General features: G+C 34.3%; 1 protein-coding gene across 11 annotated transcripts in view; it reads left to right on the forward strand.

Moving 5' to 3' along the window:
• The window catches only part of BMPR1B (bone morphogenetic protein receptor type 1B), a 392832-nt gene that overhangs the window by 320213 nt on the left and 54425 nt on the right, over nt 1-18194 (forward strand). For 10 of the 11 annotated variants that reach the window (XR_005030599.2, XR_005030600.2, XM_036914083.2 and 7 more), the window contains one exon: nt 17815-17974. Coding sequence is in view for 9 of the 11 variants with exons in the window: in XM_036914078.2 (XP_036769973.1) it covers nt 17815-17974 (160 nt within the window). In the remaining 2 variants the exon portion in view is untranslated. Of the gene's footprint in view, nt 1-17814; nt 17975-18194 lie in introns of those variants that run through there. The other variant, XM_036914087.2, reaches the window with a different exon arrangement.

An 18194-nucleotide genomic window follows, 5' to 3' on the forward strand; every position in this document is an offset into this window, starting at 1 on the left:
TTTTATTCTTTTGATGCAACTGAATGGAATTGTTTCCCTGATTTTTCTTTCTGCTAGATCTTTGTTAGTATATAGAAATGCCATATTAATTTTGTATCCTGCAACTTTGCTGAATTCAGATATTAGATCTAGTAGTTTTGGAGTGGATTCTTTAGGGTTTTTTATGAATAGTATCATGTCATCTGCAAACAGAGATAGTTTAACATCTTCCTTGCCTATCTGGATGCCTTTTATTTCTTAGTGTTGTCTGATTGCCATGTCTAGGACCTCCAGTACTATGTTGAATAGAAGTGGGGAGAGTAGACATCCTTGTCTTGTTCCCAATCTTAAAGGAAAAGCTTTCAGCTTCTCGCTGTTAAGTATAATGTTGGCTGTGGTTTTGTCATATATGGCCTTTATTATGTTGAGGTACTTGCCCTGTATACCCATTTTGTTAAGAGTTTTTATCATGAACAGACGTTGAATTTTGTCAAATGTTTTTTCAGCATCTATGGCGATGATCATGTTGTTTTTGTCCTTCTTTTTGTTGATGTAGTGGATGATGTTGATGGATTTTCAAATGTTGTACCATCCTTGCATCCCTGGAATAAGTCCTACTTGATCATGATGGATGATCTTTTTGATGTATTTTTGAATTCATTTTCCTAATATTTTGTTGAGTATTTTTGCATCTGTGTTCATCAGGGATATTGGTCTGTAATTTTCTTTTTTGTAGTGTCTTTGCCTGGTTTTGGTTTTAAAGTGACACTGGTCTCATAGAATGAGTTTGGAAGTATTTCCTCTTCTACTCTTTGGAAAACTTTAAGGAGGATGGGTATTAGGTCTTCACTAAGTGTTTGATTGCTTTAGGCAAGATGGCCTAAATTCATCAGTGAGGCCATCTGGTCCAGGAGTTTCATTCTTAGGTAGTTTTTGATTACCAATTCAATTTCATTACTGGTAATTGGTCAGTTCAGATTTTCTGTTCCATTCTGGGTCAGCCTTGGAAGGTTGTATTTTTCTAGAAAGTTGTCCATTTCTTCTTGGTTATCTAGTTTCTTACCATATAATTTTTCATAGTATTCTCTAATAATTCTTTGTATTTCTGTGGTGTCAGTAGTGATTTTTCCTTTCTCATTTATGATTCTGTTTATGTGTGAGGACTCTTTTTTTCTTGGTAAGTCTGGCTGGGGGTTTATCTATTTTGTGTATTTTCTCAAAGAACCAGCTCTTGCTTTCATTGATTCTTTCTATTGTTTTATTCTTCTTGATTTTATTTATTTCTGCTCCTGTCTTTATTATGTCCCTCCTTTTACTAACTTTGGGCATCATTTGTTCTTCTTTTTCTAGTTTCTTTAACTGTAAGTTTAGACTGTTCATATGGGATTGTTCTTCTTTCCTGAGGTATGCCTGTGTTGCAATATACTTTCCTCTTAGCATGGCCTTCATTGCGTCCCACAGATTTTGCAGTGTTGAATTATTGTTACCATTTGTGTCCATATATTGCTTGATCTCTGTTTTTATTTGGTTATTGATTCATTGGTTATTTAGAAGCATGTTGTGAAGCCTCCATGTGTTTGTGGGATTTTTCATTTTCTTTGCATAATTTATTTCTACTTTCATACCTTTGTGAGCTGAGAAACTGGTTGGTGCTATTTCAATCTTTTTGAATTTACCAAGGCTCTTTTTGTGGTCTAGTATATGATCTATTCCTGTGAATGTTCCATGTACACTTGAGAAAAATGTGTATTCTGCTGCTTTTGGGTGCAGAATTCTGTAGATGTCTGTTAGGTCCATCTGTTCTTTCTAATGTGTTGTTCAGTGCCTCTGTCTCCTTATTTTCTGTCTGGTTGATCTGTCCTTTGGAATGAGTGGAATGTTGAAGTCTCCTAGAATGAATGCATTGCGTCCTATTTCCCCTTTTAATTCAGTTAGTATTTGTTTCATATATGTAGGTGCTCCTCTGTTGGGTTCATAGATATTTATAATGGTTATATCTTCTTGTTGGATTGACCCCTCTGTCATTATGTAATGTCTTTCTTTGTCTCTTGTGACTTTCTTTGTTTTGAAGTCTATTTTGTCTGATACAAGTACTGCAACTCATGCTTTTTTCTCCCTATTGGTTGCATGAAAAATCTTTTTCCATCCCTTCACTTTTAGTCTGTGTATGTCTTTGTTTTTAAGGTGAGTCTCTTGTAGGCAGCATATAGATAGGTCTTGTTTTTTTATCCATTCAGTGACTCTATGTCTTTTGATTGGTGCATTCAGTTCATTTACATATAGGGTGATTATCAATAGGTATGCATTTATTGCCATTGCAGACTTTAGATTTGTGGTTACCAAAGATTCAAGGTGAAATCCCTTAGTATCTAAGAGTCTAACTTAACTCACTTGACATGTTATTACAAACACAATCTAAAGTATCATTTTTCTCCTCCTTTTTCTTCCTCCTCCATTCTTTATATATTACGTATCATATCCTGTACTCTTTGTCTATCCCTTGATTGACTTTGAGGATAGTTGATTTAATTTTGCATTTGCTTAGTAATTAACTGTTCTACTTTCTTTACTGTGGTTTTATTACTCTGGTGACAGCTATTAAACCTTAGGAACACTTCTTTCCATAGCAGTCCCTCCAAAATACCCTGCAGAGATGGTTTGTGGGAGGTAAATTCTCTCAGCTTTTGCTTATGTGGAAATTGTTTAATCCCTCCTTCAAATTTAAATGATAATCTTGATGGATAAAGTATTCTTGGTTTGAGGCCCTTCTGCTTCATTGCATTAAATACATCATGCCACTCCCTTCTGGCCTGTAAGGTTTCTGCTGAGAAGTCTGATGATATCCTGATGTGCTTTCCTTTGTATGTGATCTTATTTCTCTCTCTGGTTGCTTTTAATAGTCTGTCCTTATCCTTGATCTTTGCCATTTTAATTACTATACATCTTGGTGTTGTCTTCCTTGGGTCCCTTGTGTTGGGAGATCTGTGGATCTCCATGGCCTCCTTCCCCAGATTGGGAAAATTTTCAGCAATTACCTCCTCAAAGACGCTTTCTATCCCCTTTTCTCTCTCTTTTTCTACTAGTACCCCTATAATGCAAATAGTGCTCCATTTAGATTGGTCACACATTTCTCTCAATATTCTTTCATTCTTAGAGATACTTTTTTCTCTCTATGCCTCATCTTCTTGTATTCCTCTTCTCTAGTTTCTGTTTCAGTTATCGTCTCCTCCACCATATCTAATCTGCTTTTAAAACTTTCCATTGTATGTTTCATTTCTGATACTCTGTTCCATAAAGATTGGATCTCCAACTGGAATTCATTTCTGAGTTTGTAAATATTTTTCTGTACCTCCATGAACGTGTTAATGATTTTTTATTTTGAAATCCCTTTCAGGAAGATTAATTGGGTCAATTTCCTTTGAATCTTTCTCAGGTGTGTTCATAATTTTACTTTGAACCAGGTTCCTTTGGCATTTCAGATTTGTATATGGCGCCCTGTAGTGCCCAGAGGCTCTATTCTCAGGAGCTGCTCAGCCCCTGAAGCAATTTTGGGGTTGCAGGAGAGTGGTATTGGTGCCTAGCGGGAGGAAAGAGCTGTTTCCTGCTTCCCAGCTGCTATGCCTGTCTCCACTTCCTGAACCAGTGGGCCAAGCACACAGGTATAAGCCTCTATGCTTTGTGTTTGTAGTTGCTGTAAATGGTCCTTCCTTCTGGCTGGCCTAACACCAGGGTAGGGTTTGCTGGTTTGTGAGCCATTTGGGGCTGGCTGGAAAAAGGCACAGTACACTGCATATCATGGAGGGGGTCTTTGGAGCTGTGTAACCAGCCAGGGAGCTGGGGTGCCTAAAGATCATGAGAATTCCCAACCTGCTGGGCAGAGTGCACTGAGACAATTTTGTCTACCTGTCCTTTCTCCTGAGCAATAAGCTCTGCAATCCTTGCTACTTTAGCAGCCCTCTTGCTAAGGGCTTCCTTGTTAGGAATTCTCTCAGACTGCATGCCTTTCCTTTGTCCCAGAGCAGCCGGATATGAATTGCTGCTTTCCACAAGTGGCCTGAATCTCAGTCTCTCCAGGAATTCTGCCAGTCTTTGCTTTCCAACCCCCTAATCATGGGAGTACCATGCAAGCACCATGAAATGTAGGTTTGTACTCCTAGAGCAGATCTCCAGTTAGGTATTCAGCAGTCCCAGGCCTCCACTCCCTCCCTGCTCCATTTCTCTTCCTCCTGCTGGTGAGCTTGGGTGGGGGAAGGGCTTGGGTCCTGCTGAGCCACGACTTTGGTACATTACCCTGTTCCGTGAGGTTTATTCTTTTCTCCACGTGAATGCAGTTTGGCACAGTCCTCTTTTCTGTTGCTCTTTCAGGATTAGTTGTATTAATTACGTTTTCATGTTATATGCAGTTTTAGGAGGAAGCCACTGTCTCATCTCTCATGCCGCCATCTTTAATCCAGACCCTTTGGTTCAGTTTCTTTCCCAGCAATGTGTATTTCAGCAGACACAGTAAATATTTTAAATGCAGATATATTAACAATATGTAATCATCCCGTCAGCTGCGATTATGCTACTTTATGGAAGTAGCTTCAGTTTGATGTTAAATTATCTTTAAACATGGTGGTTAATTGCTTGTCCAGTTCATTATTTTTTATATTGAGCTTTTGTTAAAATAGTTCTATGTTGTGTTGTAGAGTATTTTCAAAGATTTTTAATTTATTTGAAACCTTTTGGTTGAGTTTCTTCAAATTCAGAAGTATATTAAAACCTGAGGAAAAGGCTAGCTGCTGTGTTACTTTTAAAGAGTATAAATGTGATTTCCAATGAACTATGATTGCTATGATCAGTTATGATGCTGGCTCAGGCCCATAACTTGGAGTTACTACAAAGCAAGTACATATAAATGTATGCTGTCTGCTCATATTTTTGTAATATTTACTCCTTTCTTAATTTGCTCATCATAACCTAGCATCCCATAGGATAAAACACTTGAACGATTGAAGTGTTCACTTGTTATCCAGATGTTTTGGGGTCTCTTGGCAGAGCTTTTATAATATCAAATGTTGAAAACATAATTATCCTACAGAACCTGAGTGACATGGTAATGGAGGTATGTGACTATGGTGAAAAGAAACAATTGCCAGCAAATGGAAATATGTAAAGATATTTTATGATAAAAGCCCTCTTTTCCATAGAGAGTCAACACATCTCTAACATTTTAAAACTAATGCATTTTCTTAACCTACTCAGTGGTGTCAACAATGAACCACTGAAATGAAAACTGTCAGTATCACTAGTTTCAGTGCTTGCTTTTCATAAAAAGATATTGGTCGATTATTGCCACCCATAGAACTCTTCCTCCCAGTGCACTTCTACCGAGGACTGACTTGTATTTGACAATTATATGTGGCATTATGTTATCTATTTTATTGTTTTCCTATACTGTTTTTTGGTTTTCCATATGTAGTTGATTTGTCTCACCATGTTCCATGTGTAGTTGATTTGTCTCACTTGAGGGCGCTTCAAGTGCTGTGGGCCATTGTGTTATGCAGAGGGAATGGAATGAATTTGATGATTATTTGCTAAATAAATGAATATAAAAAATGAAGGAACAAAATAATACTGGGCTTTGAATAAATTTTAATTTCTTTCTTCAGTCAAAAAGCTATCTATTTTCAGTCTTTTTGCTCACAAAAAGACTGAAATCTAGAAAAAGAGGGAAAGTAAAATGAAGCAAAAGAAAGGGGAATTCTGAGGAACAGAGAACTGGGATGAGAGAATGAGGTTGGGAGAGTAGAAATGAAGAGAGCAGAGTCATATAGGAGGTGGAGGAGTAGAGAAAGGAAATTTTAAAAAATTGAAGTAGAAAATGAGAATAATCTGAAGAATGAAAGTAAAAAACAGAATAGTAAGCTTCAGCAACAAAGAAAAAACTACTTACTGCTATTCACTCTCACTATGTGCAAGGAGCTCTGGCAGGTGCTTTACTTGGAGTATCTCTTCCAGTTCTCACAGAAATCCAGTGAGTGCTGCCTCTCTCCACATCCCCTGGAAGGGTAAGTGACTGTAAGGCCACAGAGCAAGAAAGGAGCGAGCTGAGCTGGGGTTTGAACAGTTTTATCTGTTTTACCCTATATCCTGGCCAAGTCTGGGTCCACTGCTCAGTGTCTGTAACTGTATTGGTTTCTCACCTGACAGTCCATTCCCTTCCACAACATGCACAGGATCTTAACAGCAGATTTTCCCCTTGTCCCTCCTTTTGACTTCTGAGACTCCAGAAGGAGAAAGAGCCCTTGTAGGTAACATCACAGTTAGTAATAGAAAATCTATTCTTCTCATGTCATACATGTGCTTTTGCTCTGGTGTTTTTGAATCAAAATTTTATTTATATTTTGTTACTTTTTAAGAGTTTAAGCATATATCCCAACTTTCTATTAATGGTTGGGCTTCACGTTCATATAATTTATTTTCTAGTTTTTGTTGCAAATAACAGAAAATTTATTTGAAAATGTCTTAGTATAATGAAAGAGATTAGGCAATGAAAATTGAGGTCAGGCTTGAATTGAGTAAATTATGAGATAATAAATTAAATGATTAAACTGAGTGAAATGATTAAAGATTTATGTGATGAAAATAAAAATAAGTTACCTATTTAAACCTACTATTCAGGATCATTGCAAGTTACCTTAAAAATTAATATTTTTTAGAAGTGATTCAAGTTTTATTCCTGTGTATTGTAAACTGTTGTTTTTAACCAATGCATTTAAACTAGTTTTGTTTGAGAAAGGAAATAGGCCTTGATTTACATTATATATTATCATTACAATATGGATGGTGCAAAATAGATCATTCCCAAAGCATTGATGGCCAATTCAGTACTTTAAAATTTTTCTTCCACTGATCTTTCACACATGACACTTAAAGTGCAAACTTGTGTGAAATGCATTTCAATTTCTCTTCTTGCTCCGGCCTGCCCTCTGGTGAAGATGGCGTAAAACAATGAGCTTACTGAAAATTTAGTCAGTTTTTCAGATATTCACAGAGCTGAAAAAAAAAGAAAAGAAAATGAGGAAAGGGGAATAGATCAAGTAGATCCTGTGGCACAAAATAATCATGTCTTCTTTCAGTAAATTTTGAAGACTTGTCTAAGTGCATTGTGTATTGAGATTTAAATTTCCTTGAACTGTCTGTATTGTTACTAAAAGAAAATTGTTCTCTCTGTGTTTTAATGTGACAGTAGATTCTGATACTCTCTTCATTATGACATAAAAGACAGTCTTTTATATTACAAACTTGAGTGTTTTATATATGGTATTTTTGAAGTGATAAAAATGTTTGTGAGAAAAAAATATAAAAACTAAATACAGCTAAAACATACCTTAGGATATAATGGGTGAATATGGAAGTTAAAGTTTATTTGTTCTAGAGTTGTAGTATTGTAAATTCTTTTTTTATATTTTACTTTAGTTCTATGTTTTCTGATTTTTCTGTAAAAATCATCTAGAAGAGCACATAATTCTATAAAATAATATAGAAATATTTTTAAAACTTGATTTATTAAATATGTACATTAAAAACTGAGTTATTTTAGGGTGTTTATACCAAACTTCCAGCTAATAGTTGCCCAATGATTCCAAGTAAGCACTTAAAAAAATATATTGTGCTTTATCACTGTCTTCTTTCCTAACTTATACAAAAAGAGATACACAGAAAACTTGTATATAATAACTATGTACAAATATATAGAATAGCTGAAAACCTGTATATAAATGTAACATATATCCAAGAAAAGATACTCAAGAAAAATAGCTTTCTATTTATCTTTTGCAATTGAATGGAAGTCACACTGCTGCATGCAGATTATTAGATTATTTCATGAAGTTTGAGTAATTTGCCTGAAAATCTATAAATCTATCTCTTGTATGTAAAATCATAAGGAATATAATTCAGTTGTGATTTTTAAGAACACACATATACACATGCCTGGAAGTGATCTTGTGGTTCATTTGTTCTTTAAAAATCGAGTGGTTTTCTGGAAAAAAAAAAAACAATTTTAGATTGGCTTCCACATGTCCATGGTAGTCATTTATATAGTTAACTACCAGGGTTAACTATAATGTAACCAGCTATGCTAACCAGACAGCAACTGAAGTGTATGGATTCATACTATTATGTGAAAGATCGGTATTAGAGAGAAAGACAGAGATCGGGGCAGGAGGAAGGGTAGGAAGGAGGAAGGAAAGTGAAAATGGAATGAGCTTCTAAAGAGTGCTTTATTCAGTGATTTATTCCTAAGAAATATCTAGGCAGTCTTTTCTATTTTTTTTCCCTTACATTATCCTGTCAGGTTTATTTCTAATTCTATTACTAAATATTTTTTTAAAAGCCATAATTGCCTGGAAAGCTATTGGAAGAAATAATCAATTTTGTTGAAACTCTGTATAACTTAAATAGAAAACATTCACTATTTAGCTATCAATTTAAATTGATTTGGAAAATACAGTGTACTAAATTATACTTAATATTTCCTTAATGGTTAGTTATATTCCAATTGTTTTTAGGGATTATCTTCTTTTATATAACACTTAACACAAAATCAAGTAAAAAATGAGGACTAATTAATAAAGATCTTACATTATTTGAAAGAGTTGAATAATCAAACTTTATTATCTCTTAAAGCCTGCCTCCTGTTTCAAGTGGATAGATAATAATATAATAAAATGTAAAAATACATTTTGATAATTGTCTTAATCAGACATCTGATATTTGGATAAATCTTCATTATTGCTACTTCATTATTGCTCACCTGGATGTTTACATTTATCATAGTTACATATCTTTCTCTTTCCTTCTAGCTGCTATTTCAGCATCATTACCTGGCTAAATTAATGTCTTTATAAAATGATTATTCTTTGTATATACATGTAATTGCCTTTTTTTTGCCTTACCTATGTGTTCTGTCTTGTTTCTGATCCAAAATGCCTGGCTTCTGTGTGTGAGGCTGGCTGGGTTTTGTACAAATTCAGTATGACTTTATGTGAAAGTGATCCTTTTATAAATCATTTCATAATTATAACGGTGGATAAAACAGTCCAGTTTCTTACTGGACCTTTTTCTCAAATGTGAACTAGGTATTAAGAAGATCTTAAGGAGTTTGAATCAGTAATTAAAAACCTCCTAAAAAACAAAAGTCTAGGACCAGATGGCTTCACTGGTGACTCTGCCAAACAATCACAGAAGAAATAATACCAATCCTCCTTAAACTCTTCCAGAAAATAGAAGGGAAGTGAATACTTCCAGACTCATTTTACAAGGCCAGCATTACTCTGATACCAAAACTAGACAAGGACTCTCCTCAAGAGAAGAAAATTAAAGGCCTATATCCCTGATGAGCATAAATGCAAAAATCCTCAACAAAATATTGGCAAACCAAATTCAACAATGCACGAAAAGGATTATTTCTTATCGTCAGTTGGGATTTATTCAAGGGAGGCAAGGATGGTTCAGCATCCACTAATCAATGCGATACACCACATTAACAAAATGAGGATAAAAGTTGTATGATCATCTCAATAGATGCAAAAAAATTGATAAAAATCTACGTCCATTTATGATAAAACATTCTCAACAAAGTGGGTATAAAGGAAAGTATGTACCTAACCATCATAAAAGTCGTCTGTCACCAGCCCACAGCTAATATCATACTCTATAGTGAAAAGCTGAAAGCTTTTCCTCTAAGAGCAGGAACAAGGCAAGGATGACAGTTCTTACAACTTTTATTCAACATAGTATTGGAAGTCCTAGCCAGAGCAGTTAGGCAAGAAATGCAGTAAATGTCATTCCAGTTGGAAAGGAAGAAGTAAAAGTGTCACATTTGCAGATGACATGATATTATATATAGAAAACCTTAAAGACCTACCAAAAAAAACTGTTAGAATAAATGAATTCAGTAACATTGCAGGATATAAAATCAATATAGAAATCTATTGTATTTCTGTATACTAATAACAAACTATCAGAAAGAGAAATTAAGAAACCAATCCCATCTACAGTTGCATCAGAAAGAGTAAAATGTCTAGGAATAAGTTTAGCCAGTGAGGTGAAATCCTATACCCTGAACTAGAAGACCCTGATGAAAGACATTGAAGATGACATACATAAATGGAAATATATTTCATCCTAATGGACTAGAATAATTAATATTGTTAAAATATCTGTGCTACCCAAAGCAATCTACTGATTCAATATAATCCACATCAAAATTCCAATGACACTTTTCCAGAAGAAAAAATAATGCTAGAATTTGTACAGAACAGCAAAAGTTCCTGAATAGCCAAAGAAATCTTGAGAGTGAAGAAGAAAACTGGAGGCATGGTGTACCCTCATTTAAAACTATACAACAAAGCTATAGTAATCAAAACACTACGGTACTGGCATAAAAACAAACATAAATTTAACAGCTCAGAAATAAACCCATAGATATATGGGCAATTAATTTACAACAAAGGATCCAAAAATATATGATGGGGACAGACATCTCTTCAATAAGCAGTGTTGGGAAAGCTGGACAGCCACATGCAAATGAATGAAACTGAACCACTATTTTACATCATTTACAAAAGTTAACTCAAAATGGATTAAAGGCTGAATGTAAGACTGTAAACAGTAAAACTTCTAGAAGAAAACATAAGCAGTAAGCTCCTTGACATTAGTCTTAGCAATGATTTTTGATCTGACCTTATAAGAAAAGGCAACCAAAGGAAAAATAAACAAGTGGGCCTAGATCAAATTATAAAGCTTCTACACACAAAAGGAAGCCATTAACAATGGCAACTTACTGGAGAAAATATTTGAAATCATATATGTGATAATGAGTTAATAATTAAAATACATAAAGCACTCATACAGCTCAATAGTTTAAAAAATGTGATTTAAAAATGGGCAGAGGATCTTAATGGATATTTTTCTGAAGAAGACATACAGATGGCCAACAAGTACATGAAAAGATGCTCAACATTATTAATCATCAGGGACATGCAAATCAAAGTACAAAGAGATATCATCTCATACCTGTTAGAATGACCATTATTGAAAAGACAAGAGATAACAAATGTTGGAAAGGATGACAGGAAAAGGAAACACTTGTGTACTGTCAGTGGGACTGAAAATTGGCACAGCCACTATGGAAAACAGTATGGAAGTTCCTCAAAAAATTAAAATAGAAATACCATATGGTTATGAATTCTACTTCTGGGTATTTATCCTAAGAAAATGAAAATATAACTCAAAAAGTTATATGCATCCCATGTTCACTGCAGCATTATTTACAATAGGCAAGATATGGAAAGAATCTAAGTGTCTATTAGAAGATGAATGGATAAAGAAAATGTGATGTTTATATGTGTGTATACATGTGTGTATACATATATATATGTATACACACACATATATATATTTATATATTTTTTAGATATTAACTCATATATATATAGTGGAATATTATTTAGCCATAAAAAAGAAGGAAATCTTGCCACTTGTGACAACACAAATAGACCTTGAGGGTTTTCTGCTAAGTGATATAAGTTAGACAGAAAAAGACAAATACTGTATGATCTCACTTATATGTGGAATTCTAAAAACAAACAAAATCCAAGCTCATGGATCCAAGAACAGATTGGTGGTTGTCAGAGGCAGGGAGCTGAGGGAGAGTTAAATGGGTGAAGGGAGTCAAAAGGCACAAAATTCCAGTTATAACATAATTCATGGGGATGTAATATACAGCATGGAAATAATAGTATATTGCATATGTTAAAGTTGCTAATAGTATATCTTAAAAGTTTTTATCACAAGAGAAAAATACTTATAAATATGTATAGTGATGGTTGTTAACTACACTTATTATGGTGATCATTTTGCAATATATACAAATATCAAATCATTACTTGCTTTATTTGCATCTGAATATAAGTGTGTATAATGTATGTTAATTATACTGCAATAAAAAATCCTAAAATCTTTCTTTTTAACAGTGTTCCTAGCTTTTAAGGTGAGTCTAACCAGATTTATTCACTCTGTTACTGCTGCTTCTCTTCCCTCTCTTGTTTGTTAACATCCAAATTATCACTCAATTATTTTAATTTTATCTGATGATTGAAAATATTGTGAATTGTGTGATAATGGTTTTCATGGGAAATTAAGTAGCAATTGCATACTTTTAACATAAATTACTGCCTTAATTATTTGGTAAAATCAAGTGAAGAACTCTCCACCTGTCTCAGATTTTCATTTAACTATCCATTAATTTAATTATGCTAATTAAAAGCAATCAGGTTATCATCTCACCACCATTACCTGTGGATGTGACATTGTATAGATATTATCCATTAACTCGGTTTATAGAAATGATAACTCTGTTATGACCTAACAAGATTTTTATCTTTTTGTTCTTGTAAATGTGTTCCAGGTTAAATAGCATATATTCTGACTTCATGCTAAAGTGTTAAATATTTTTAGAAATATTATGCAGCAACATTTCATTTTCATAGTCTTCATAGAGTGGATTGTGTTTATGTGATTTGTCCAAGATTTTAGAGCCAGAATTTGACTATAAAGTTTGCATGGAGCTACCAGTCAAGTATCTTTCCTTAATAATAATTGGGGTAGTTAACTTACAGTGTTCTACAAAACACCACAAAATAAATTGTTGATAATTTACAATATAGGATGAGGTATATAGATTTAGGTCAAGTTTAAGCATATATGCAAACAAACATTTAAATTATGGTAAACCATAGTGGATTTAGTGTTACTACCAAGCCAATGTTATTGGTTCAGTGGTGATTCCCATAATGAAGACTGGCTTGCTAAGTGTCATTCTTTGCTGGAGTTTCTTTTTTGATTTCCTGGATTTTCCTGTTCACTGGTGTTCTCCATTTCACATCAGTGAATGAGACTAATTACTTTCCTGTTTTGGACTGAGAAGCACTTTGCAGATGCATTTCAATAGCTCCAACTATTACCTGTTGCTACTCCATAGATCTATGCTGATGTAAAAACTGAAATTATTGCCCCTTTGAATGCAAATTATGAAAAACTTCATGATGCAAAATTCAGTATTGCTTGACAGAGATAATTCATATTTCCATAAGATGTAGGATCTTCATATGTTTCATCAATATCTATATAGATGTGAATCCTTCTATGCATTTATCATGCACACAGCCAGGCTACAATGGGCTTAGTGAGATATATTATTCCAAAACCTATTTTTTGTTTTAAAATAAAGAGGCTTGTTTTTTTTTAAGCATCCCACCAACTTCTCCCTCTCTAGTAGCAGCTACACCTACACCTTTTTTCATTCTTTGTTTTTGTTATTTTCCTCTATATTGTTAAATAAATAATGGTCTTCTACTTCTTGATTATACCATTTTAGGACTTACCTTGGACTTTCCATTGTTAAAGCTTTTATCACCTTTATCCCCACTGCATACACACATATTTCTATCTATAGCAAGATGTTGTTTCATGGATATAATGTATTTTTTACTAAACTGAAAGTATTAATGGTAGTTTGTTTTTTTAAGTTTTTATTTCCTTCCATATAATGTTTCTTTGAAGTGGCTTTTCTCTGTAAATTTATTTTATTCTTAGTTTTTGATGTTTGATGTTTTCTTCATGTATCTTGTGACCCTGAATTAGTGGTGTGTGTATAAGAGAATGGAGCACTTTTAAAAGCTGACTGGAAGGTATGTGCATATTGGGTAGGTCTTGTCACAAGTGGGCCTCATTAAGGATGATAATGCAGGACTGTTTCACTGAGAAACTTCCATTTCTATCTTTAGGTATTGTGTTTGTTCTTGATCTGGTAAAATTCCTGAGTAAAGAAGGCATAAGACAGGCTGTGTTGAATTCTGGAAGCCATGTAGAGGAAGAGGATGGGAGGAGTCAGCATCCAGGGTGAATGTTCACTGACCACTTACAATAAGGTGCTATCCCTTCCCTCCTCTGTACTTGGTTTCCTATAGCCTCTTATCTTTCTTTCCTTTTTTAAAGAAAATAAAAGTAGGTTTTATTGTCTCCATTTACAAGTGAGCAAACTGAAACCCTGTAAATTTCAAATTATTTGTTCAAAGCCACATAGCTGGTGATTGACTGTTTAAGAAAAGTCTATACCCATTTAATTTTTAGGTCTGTCATCTTTCCACTTAGAAAGTGCATTAAATAAGAGATTGGATGTGGAAAGAGCAATGTGAAGCCTATTATAGAAGATACGTGATGACGAGCTGAACTAGCAGTGGTAATGGAAATGGAGAGATGAAAAAATGTGTTATGGATGTAGATTTGAAAGAACTTAGAGACTAATGGGATGAGGGTAATAAGGGAGAGAAAGCATTGAAGGCACTCATTTAACTGGGAGAGTATCTTCCTTTGATCACCGAACACTTAATGCACATCTACCATATAACGGATAAGTGATTTATACAGCTTCTCATCTTGATGGTAAAATGGAAAATAAGGAAGGCGTCTCATTGATACATATATTAGATTTACCCTTCCAGCCTTTGCAGAGGTGGGGAGGAAATGTTATCAGCCTGTAGGGAGGGGGAAAGGGGAGCTGAAACTCCAGCTATTTCTAAAGCAGATTTGAAATCTCCCATTTTCAGTATTCCCTTCGCTCTCACTTTGAATAGTAACTTGTGGTGCCGCTCTGGAGACTTTTGGGGGCCATGTGGTAAAACTGTGCTTTTTGGCGACTCCCCACTTTGGCTTAGGAAGCAGCATTCTTGGTTTTGTTAAATCAGTTACTATTTGCCCTCTTCTTACCAGGTTTTTCATGGTTTCTCCTCTTCTATGTTGTAGGTTCCTTTTTTTTTTTTTAGCCCCTTTTCCTATTATTGTAGTAGAATCACATAATTAAAATACCCTGTAACATACCCTTTTCTACACAAATTATATTTTAACATTCTTTTTGTCAATAAGTATACTTCTGTACCAACATTTTAATGACTACATAGAAAAAAATTTGTTTTTAGAGATCTGACTTGTCCCCTATTGTTGTAAACATGGGTTGTTACAAGCAATATTGACCTCCTTCTACCTAAATTTTATATCCTTAATTGAAAAAATTGAAAATATAAGAAAATAATCCTTTCTTAAGGTGTCATTTTTGTAACATTTCCAATTGCATGAGAATGTTTCCTCTTCTAATAGACTATTCACATGAACAGTCCATTTCCCAGCTTTTCCCACCAGATGGTAAATTCTGTGTATGTTTAGTCCACCTTCCTTCCTCAGGCTGTGCCCACACCAGGATAGTATCCAGTATATATTTGCTAAGTAGACATATTCATAATACATGAATTTTTATTTTGTTTTAACACTTCAAAGAGGAGGTCTGGTCTGGAAGGCAGCAAGATGTAATGTTTTAAATAGCTCATTTTAATTATTTTGAATTACTTTGGTATTTCTTAGGTCATAAAGTTAGTAAGATTGAGATCCAGATGTTTAAAAAGGAAGCCAACATGGCAGGGTGGTGTTTCAGCTTACCTACATCCCCCAGCACCGGGCTGGGAGGGGCAGAGGCACAGGCAGACCCGCGACAACTGGCTTTAACTTTGAGATACTGACATGAATGATGTTTAACTTCATTTTGTTTTGGAATTTAATTTAAGAATGAGCATCCTATTATACAGAGATAATATGTACCTATTGGGATTAACATTACGTGGCTGGATTAAACAAGTACTATTTGCTTTATCTAGTCCCAGCCTATCTGAATGGAATCTGCACATCATGTCTCTGAGAATCACATGGGATCTTGGTGACTATGCACCTCCCTTAGCTCACCTGAGACCCGTGGAATTGAAATAATCATGTGTGGTCCAGTGTTCTGCATGTGATTCCTCATATGCACATTATAATTGACATATCTTCTCTAGCCTAAAATACAAGGCACTCTCTGAGAAAGTTAGTTAGCACATTCTATATAAATTTGAAAAATCTAAAAAAATATTAGGATTAATGATTAGGGGCAATTCTGATAAATTGACTTAACATTTTATTGATCTTTTTCCTTCAATTATTACTCTCTAAGAATTCAGTTAATTAGCTTAATGTACAGAAAGCCAGGGAAAATCATCACAGATCTTTTTTTAAACTTCTCATTCTCTGATGTAACCAATGGCTAAAGACATTAATTTGTGGTTTAAAAAATAACAAATGTGCACTCTCTACATCTATTGTGTATATTGCAGTTCTGACATAGAATATCAATTTAAAAAAATTTTTATTTTTCTTGAAATATAGTTGATATGCAATATTGGTTTCCGGTATATAACCTAGTGTTTCAATAATTACATGTATTTCTAAATGCTCACAACAGTAGGTAGAGTTACCAGCTGTCAACAAAAAAGAATATTAAAATATTATTGGCTGTATTCCCTATGCTGTACTTTTATTCCTGTGACTAATTTATTTTATAATTGGAAGTTTGTACCTCTTTATCCCCTTTACCTATAGCTCCCATCCCCTCACCCCCTCTCTTATGGTAGTCTGTTCTCTGTGTTTGAGCTATTTCTGGCTTGTTTTGTTTTAAAGATTCCACATATAAGTGAAATCATGTGGTATTTGTCTTTGTCTGATTTATTTTCGCTGAACAAAATACCCTCTAGAATTTCAATTTTTTAACCCAGTATCTTTTAAGTAATATATTTGTTGAAATTGAATTATAGGCAAGCTGGATGTGATGTGATAGAGATTTTAAACCTAACAGTGCTCAGGGTGACAGTTTCTGCAGTGATGTAGCACGTATGGGAGCTCTATCGATTGCATTCTCCCTTCTCCAACATCATTACTTTCTAAAAGTGATGATCAAGAAGGACATTGTGAAAACTATCTCAATGATATGTCACCCTATGTTAATGAAACATTGTCTTACTATTTAAAAGGTATTAGCTAAAAGGTATTTTACTATTCCAAAGATATTAGCTAACATTTATCAAGCATTACTATGTAACATACGCACGCTAAGCTCTTGTCATGAGGTAGGTGCTTATAATTATCTCCATTTTAATGATGAAAAAATGAGGTACAGTGGGATTATTTATAAAGTGGTCCAAAGTTAACTAACTGGTAAGTAGTGAAGCTTAATTTTGAGTGCAGAACCTGTCCCTACACAGCACATCGACCTTTGTGTCTTCCATCAAAGGTGTAGAACCATCTATAAAAGGTAGGCACTCATGTAAAAGTCGAAGGGGAAGATGTATCTTTTTAAATATATCTTAATGATAGCTAAATTTTAATCTTCCTATCCAATTTTTCAGATTAAATATTTCTAATAATTTCTTTAAAAAGTATAGGATATACCTAGAGTAAAAGGACCACTAAAGTAAAGAGACTAGTAGAAAGACAGTTTTATGACCCAAACAATCTAGGTTTAAATACTGACTTCATGACATTAGTTATGTGCAGATCACTTAAACTTTGAGTCTTAATTTTCACATTTGGAAATAGGGATGATAGTTATCCATGGTATTATTACCATGCATAGTAGAGATAATCTATGCAATAGTGTCTCATGAGCTCCTTGCACTCAAATACAACTATTATAACTTAATATATATGATATTATCCTGAAACAATTATGAGAATTTTATATTCTTTATGAGACATACATAGAAAGTATAGTTTTTAGTATCAAAAACATCAAAATATCTGCTTTCTGTTTATATCTTTATTAATCATGAATATTCAATGTTTTGTTTAATCTCATTATTCCCTGGCAGGAGGCTTTAGCTGGGCCTTTTCAGAGATACTTAAACCCTTATTCTTTCTTCTTTCCAGCAAACTTGCTTGATAACATGCTTTTGCGAAGTTCAGGAAAATTAAATGTGGGCACCAAGAAAGAGGACGGTGAGAGTACAGCCCCCACCCCTCGTCCAAAGGTCTTGCGTTGTAAATGCCACCACCACTGTCCAGAAGATTCGGTCAACAATATTTGCAGGTTGGTCAAATAACTATTTAAATATGGTTTTAACAGAAATTCATACTTTTTCATCTATAGAATTATAGGCTAGTGTTTCCAGGAATGCACTTTGGGGAGCAGCACCTAACCCTGTTAACTCTCAGCTGTGCTAGAGAAATACAGACTATGTTTTGCCCTGTGGTGGCATTCTGAAATTCCCCCTCCTTCCTCCAAACACCACACATGCCCATAAACATAG

Source organism: Manis pentadactyla, chromosome 5 (genome assembly GCF_030020395.1).
Source record: "Manis pentadactyla isolate mManPen7 chromosome 5, mManPen7.hap1, whole genome shotgun sequence".
Lineage (NCBI taxonomy): Eukaryota > Metazoa > Chordata > Mammalia > Pholidota > Manidae > Manis > Manis pentadactyla.